This window comes from Priapulus caudatus, unplaced genomic scaffold (genome assembly GCF_000485595.1).
Source record: "Priapulus caudatus unplaced genomic scaffold, Priapulus_caudatus-5.0.1 Scaffold1456, whole genome shotgun sequence".
Lineage (NCBI taxonomy): Eukaryota > Metazoa > Priapulida > Priapulimorpha > Priapulimorphida > Priapulidae > Priapulus > Priapulus caudatus.
In genome coordinates, this window is record NW_014578517.1 from 38,819 (window position 1) to 46,034 (window position 7,216).

At 41.3% G+C, this 7,216-nt stretch overlaps 1 protein-coding gene across 1 annotated transcript in view; it reads left to right on the forward strand.

Annotated features, from left to right (window-relative positions):
- Window positions 1–4,909: 4,909 nt before the first annotated feature.
- The window catches only part of LOC106816691, a 29,573-nt gene continuing 27,266 nt past the window's right edge, over window positions 4,910–7,216 (forward strand). The window contains exon 1 of the mRNA XM_014821313.1: window positions 4,910–5,134. Within this exon, the coding sequence (XP_014676799.1) occupies window positions 5,068–5,134 (67 nt within the window). The 5' untranslated portion in view covers window positions 4,910–5,067. The remainder of the gene's footprint in view (window positions 5,135–7,216) is intronic.

Here is a 7,216-nt window from a genome sequence, read left to right on the forward strand (position 1 = left end):
CATTTAAAATAGAGCGGAGATATTCTAGCATAGATTTCTATGATAAAAATCCATCAGTAGATTTCACTTAAGAAACAGGACGATGATATCCTACATGTAAGGTCTCCGCTGCATATCCCAGCCAGTACATAATCTGGCAACGTTAGTGTGTTAGCGCATGCGCAATATCTCACTAGAAGAGTTATATTTTGTGATGATTATCAATTTAATATGGTTAGGGGGTATCTCAGCATAGATTTCTGTAATTAATTGTTATCAGTACACCTGTGTTTATAATTAGGAGAGCGTCCTAGCCTGTAGGGTGCAAAATCCCTACTTCACCCGCTCCCGCCCATCCCCTCAGCCTCCTTCCTTTTCTCCCGCCCCTGCTATATTCCCTGCTGCTTTTCCCCAGTCTCCCAACACTCACTCCCTCTCTCAGCAAGCTATATTATACAGTTGCCTTCAGTCCGTATTGCACGCCTGAAAAGGTGTTCGCGCATGCGCAATATCTCCCGAGTATATTAATATTTTGCGAATATTATGGATTTAAAATAGAGAAGAAGTATTCTAGCATAGATTTCTATGATAAAATTCCATCTGTAAATCTCCCTTAAAAAAACAGGACGACGATCCTGCATGTAAGGTCCCCGCTGCATATCCCAGTCAGTACATAATCTGGCTACGTTAGTGTGTTAGCGCATGCGCAATATCTCACTAGAAAAGTTGTATGTTGTGATGATTATGCATTTAATATGGTTAGGGGGTATATCAGCATAGATTTCTGGTAGTAATTGTTATCAGTAGACCTGTGTTTATACTTAGGAGAGCACCCTAGCCTGTAGGGTGCAAAATCCCTACTTCATCCGCTCCCGCCCGCGAAATTCTTTTTCCCACTTGAGTTCCGGACCCACCATAGATAGTGTTTTGTAATAAATGGTTCTTATATATATGGTTGGATTATAGTTAGTGTTAGGGTTTCATGTACGCGTTAGGGTGAGGGTTAGGGTGAGGGTTAGGGTTAGGGTGAGGGTTAGGGATAGGTGAAACTCATTTTACATTGTTGCTTCGAGGAAGTCCAGTGAATGGAGTGCGCTGATTGGCTGTGGTCCGGAACTCAAGTGGAAAAACAATTTTGCCTCCCGCCCATCCCCTTGCCTTCATTGTCTTTCGCTCAGCCTCCTTCTTTTTCTCCCGCCCCAGCTATCTTTCCTGCTGCCTTTCCCCAGTCTCCCAAGACTCGCTCTCGCTCCCTCTCTCAGCAAGCTATATTAATTATACGGTTGCCTTCAGTCCGTACTGCACGCCTGAAACGGTGTTCGCGCATGCGCAATATCTCTCGAGAATATTAATATTTTGCAAAAATTATGCATTTAAAATAGAGCGGCGGTATTCTAGCATAGATTTCTATGATAAAATTCCATTAGTAGATCTCACTTAAGAAACAGAACGATGATCCTGCATGTAAGGTCCCCGTTGCATATCCCGGCCAGTACATAATCTGGCAACGTTAGTGTGTTAGCGCATGCGCCATATCTCACTAGAAAAGTTATATTTTGTGATGATTATCAATTTAATATGGTTAGGAGGTATCACCGCATAGATTTCTGTAATTAATTGTTATCAGTAGACCTGTGTTTATAACTAGAAGAGTGCCCTAGCCTGTAGGGTGCAAAATCTCTACTTCATCCGCTCACGCCCATCCCCTTGCCTCCATTGTCTTTCCCTCAGCCTCCTTCTTTTTCTCCCGCGCCAGCTATCTTCCCTGCTGCCTTTCCCCAGTCTCTCAACACTCACTCCCTTTCTCAGCAAGCTATATTATGCAGTTGTACTTAGTCCGTACTGCACGCCTGAAACGGTGCTCGCGCATGCGCAATATTCCCCGAGAATATAAATATTTTACGAAAATTATGCATTTAAAATAGAGGCGCCCTTGGTACAAATCCTGTTACACGCTCGGTCGACAGTACTCCAGGAGCTTCCGCTCGCAACCGGCGCATACTTCCCCCGAGCAAAATTGCCAACATTGAAAAAACGAACGCCCCGCCCAATAGAAAGCTGGCTACGGCCTGTGTGTTTTATAACTAGAACGAGTTGCCCTAAAGCCTGTGGGTGCAAAATCTCTACTTCATCCGCTCACGGCATCCCCTTGCCTCCATAGTCCCTTTCGCGTGCCAGCCTCCTTCTGTTTCTCAGCGCGCCAGCCTATCTCCTGCTGCCGTTTCCGCAGTCATCTCAAAGCACTCACATCCCTTTCTCAGGCAACCTATATTAAAATGCCGTTGTATTAGTCCGTAGTGCACTCCTGAAAGTGCGCAATATCTCGTCCGGACCAGAATATTAATATTTTGTGACAATTATGCATTTAAAATAGAGAGGAGGGGTATATTCCTAGCAATAGATTTCTATGATAAAATTCCAATCAGTAGACCTCAGTTAAAAACAGGACGATGATCCTGCATGTAAAGGTTGCGCTGCTGCCATATCCCAGACCAGTACATATCCTGGCTACGTTTAGTGTGTTAGCGCATGCGCAAATATCTAAAGTAGCTAAGAGTTATATTTTGTGATGAACTATGAATTTAATATGGTTAGCGGGGTATCTCAGCAATAAAATTTCTGCAATTAATTTTATCAGTAGACCTGTCCCTTCATAATTTAAGCAGAGCGTATTATTTTGTAGGCGTGTATTCCTCAAATTTCATACATCTTCCGTCCCTTCCCTGCTTCCCGCTCATCCTTTCGCCTTCTCATGTCCTTATGCTATCTCCCCAAAATATGTATGGCACAAATAAAGCTCTTTAGATGTGTCCCTTAATCTGGGGCAGAACGCGCACATAGGTGCAGGGAGTTTTCCTGTCCGGTAAAATTGGGTTCGCATGTCGAGTTTCAGAGTAGTCACAAAACTGAAGGTAAACGCATGGTTTCAAAATTCTGCATAATCTCAGTCCCGAATACAAAATGACTTGATGGATTTACATTAACTCGCGAAATCATTCACGGCTTTCAATACCTAGGGCTGGGGAGCTGTCAATCTTTAAACCAAGAGTGGGGGTCAATGGAAAAGACATTTATATACACTTCAAATTGGAAGCTTGGAAACTCCTACCACACTCACATTAGATTCTGGGCAAGCCAGATTTATATTAGTTTCAAAGGGCAAGTTTACAAAAAACACCTTATGGAAAAGGTTAAGACAATGGAGATGACAGTGACTTTCATATTTGACTAATCTCGTATAAATGCATAGATTAAAATATAGGGGTGACATGATCTCATCCTGTATATCAGTGTATTTATACTTGATACAGAGATTACATTATATGTAATTATATTATCACATATAAATATGAGTGTGGGGTGTATGTATGTATGCAATATATATATAATGATGTACTATACAATCGAGGTGTCGAAATGATTGGTAAAATGTAACCTAATCAACTTGCCCTGCACAGGCTATACTGAAGTTTTTTTCTTGTATGCTATTTTTTTTCTTCATGTTGTATATGACTGCTTATTGTACTGTATCACTCAAAATTACCATTTTAACGCCCAACACTAATTGCCACTTTTTCAATACGTTTATATCTATACAAATGTGAGTGTGTGCGAAATATGTTATGTTTGTAATGTGATATAATGGTGTACGAAACGCAGTGGTCGAAATGATGTGCTAAAAGGTACCTATTTACTTGCTACCAGAATTTTGATGAAGTTTTTTTTGTGCTGTATTAAAGTTTGTTTTTCGTGTTGTTTCTGCACTTGCTTTGCTACTGGTATTTCACTCTGGAAACATCTTTCATATTCGTACCGGCTAAAACATTTACGCGTAATCAGTTTTACCTGTAACAGAATATGCTGAAGTTTTTTTTCGTTTATATATTTTTTCTTCCATGTATCTTGGGGTCTCTGTTTTGTATATGTATCACTCAGAAAGCTTACTAATTTTTTCTTTTTTTTTTCTTTAACTGCTTCAAACACTTTACCTTAATTCACTTTACTTGTATATAAATATGCTTGAAAGTTTTTTGTTTTTGTTTTTTGTATATATTTTTTCTATTATGCTGTAATTTCAAATGTTTGTACTTGTAACAAATGTATAAATCACCACTAAGGAAATTTTGGCGGATTCGTGGGCTATATATTTGCTATATGTTTTATAGTATAGTATGTAGCAATGTTAATGTTGGACCACAAATGGAAAATAAGTGTTTAGCCCACGCTTTTTTGTGTTTTTCATCCTCGGATAATTGTTCTAGCTGCATTTTTTGTTTTATTTATGCTGTTATCAATGTAATGTAATGCTTTAGTAATTATACGAAATAAATCAATCAAAAATCAATGCAAAAATGCAAAAAACCCCTGTCGCATTCCTTTGTCACAGCTCGATCCCACCCCTCGTCTTCTCAACAAACTATATTTTCAATTTTTTGGGGGTCCGTATTGCCACGCGCAGGAAACAGCTATCGGCTCTCGCATGCGCATTATTCTCTCACCCTATGATTCTCACCAGAGAAATATCATTTGGAAAGAATTATTGAATTAAAATGAAGAATGAGGTATTCTAGCACCGATGTGTTTAAAAAAATTCCATCAATATTCCTCTCTTTAGTTTAGAAATGGGACGGGGTCCAAATATGTAAGGTAGTCGCGGCAAGTAGGGCCTAACACAATCTTGGCTCGTTAGCGTGCGTCTGTGCATTATCTCAACGCTCTTAGAAGAATCGCATTTATTTTGTGTTGACCAGCTATATTTATATCATAGCAGTTTATATATTAGACCGCCTCTATATTAATACAACTCTTATGTGATTTTATATATATCACTATCAGTCCGTCCAACCAATAGTAATTTTCTTGTCAGTACATGCTGCGCATGCGCGCATCTTTACACACAGTAGAGGCGCCACCTGTTGTGTTTATCGTATCGTGATGATAATGCGGCGTGTTCGGAAATATTTCGAATTTCGATGACAAGTAAATTAAGTTCGTATTTGAGAACACTTAAATAGAATAAGAATACTGCTGAGTGTTTGAAGTCGACGCAAGAAGAGTTGTAATTGCAATAGATAGCTTGTGATTACCATGGCAACTTTACACTTTCATAGGCTTCCTACGTGTTCTGTGTGTAATCATAGTTACACTCGAAAAGGTGATTAATTAACTTAATTAATTAAGGTAATTAATTTGCCGGTAGTTAAATGTATTGTGCCCTTTAATCTCTAACAGTAACATCAATCATTATATGTACTTGTTCGCATTCCATCGTGTTCAACTAGGTTACGTATAAATTATAATTATTATTGACATATTGCCGTTTGACTAGTTACGTTATAGATACAATAATGTAACCCAAACGCCAAGCAGGATAGGGTTACAAAGCCTCCCTATCCTTTTGTGCGGAGGAATGCCCGAGTGAAATCACTCGGGCCGGCTTTGCTGGGGCGTTTTCAGAGACTAGTACTTCCAAACTGGGTTTATTCTCAACACGAACCTTTCTCCGCTATCCGGGAACTTACTATGTATCGCAATACTCTGTATTAAACTAATATAAACCTGTTACAAAAATTCGAAGTGACGAGCGGCGGATATTTTCGAGCAGCGCACATTTCTGATGACCTGTGACGTACGCATTCCCTATGCGGCATAGCGTTCGGCTAACTTCGTCATGACGTCACGACTGACAGCAGGCCATCCTCATGATATATTCGATCTTGGAGTCGAAGTTAGCGCGAACGCTATGCGCATTGGGAATGCGTACGTCACAGGTCAACAGAAATGGCGCTCGAAATATCCGCCGCTCGTCACTTCGAATTTTTTGTAACAGGTTATATTAGTTTATATACAGAGTATTGCGATTACATAGTAAGTTCCCGGTAGCGGAGAAAAGGTTCGTGTTGAGAATAAACCCAGTTTGGAAGTTCTAGTCTCTGAAAACGCCCAAAGCAAACCGCCCGAGTGATTTCACTCGGGCATCCTCCGCACAAAAGGATAGGAGGCGTTGTAACCGCCTATCCTCTGGGTTTGGGTTACATTATTGTATCTAGGTACGTTATAGCTTCCAAGAAACGGTAATTGCTAGGGTTAGAATCACAGGCACTTGGGACAGAGTCAGTAAAAACTGAAAAATAATATGAACACACATTCACAAATAGGCCCTACTACCGTACCCCTCTGTTACAGTTCCACTGTTGCGACACTGTATATCAACTTTCCTTTCATATAAACCTATGTAAAAAACTAACGCCCGAACGCATCCTCACTCGCCGCTGCGAGTGTGCTGTGACCGCGTATGATAATACATATATATAGATGAAGTAAGGAAACTCGCTGTTGCAGGCGATTCTGAACGATCACTCTCGATCTTATTCAAATTTCAACAAACTTTTCAGGCACCTACCACCTCCATATCTTGGCGCCTCATTTGCCCATCTATAGATTCCAACTGCAACAAAACTATGTACACTACCGTAGGCCGAGAGAAGTGCCAACCCTTTGCTTTGTAATGTTGACTTCAGCTCAGAAGTCGCCGCCGTTCGTGCTGATTCATCAAAAATGTATACGATTCACGATTCCGAATCGGCCCGGTAGTCCGAGGGCGCCGCGCGAGCGCGGAACTAGCGCTTGCGGCGGAGACGCGTCATATACACTGCCGGTGATTTGTTTACTACGCTGTTGCCCTCGACTACGGCGGCCCGATCGCCGAATCGTGAATCGTAATACATTTTGATGGAATCAGCACGAACGGCGGACTTTCTGAGCTGAAGTCACATTACAAAGCCAAGGTGGCAACTTCTCGGCCACGGTAGTTACATAGTTATTTGTTCAGTGGACTAAAGAGGGCAGAATTAGCCAAGATATGGAGGTGTGTAGGTGCTGCTGAACAAGTTTTGTGAAATTTGAAAGAATCGAGACGTGATGCGTCAGAATCGCGCAAACGGCGCTTTCTACCTTCTCTATATATAGTTATTATTATCATATCGTCACGCCGTGCGCGGCCCGCAGGCGGGGACCCGTTTGGGAACTTGCCCCCCGATTGAATCGTTGCGGACCCCGTTGAATTACCTCCGCCCCGTTTTAAATTTCGCACCACAATAAAAAAGTTGCCCAGCGCCGGGAATCGACCGTCAAGAATTTGCCGTTCGACGCAGGAATCCGCACGCGTGTATTTTACCAGTAACCACGCATGCACTGCAGACAGTACATCAAAGTTAACCTTGTCACTAACTGTACA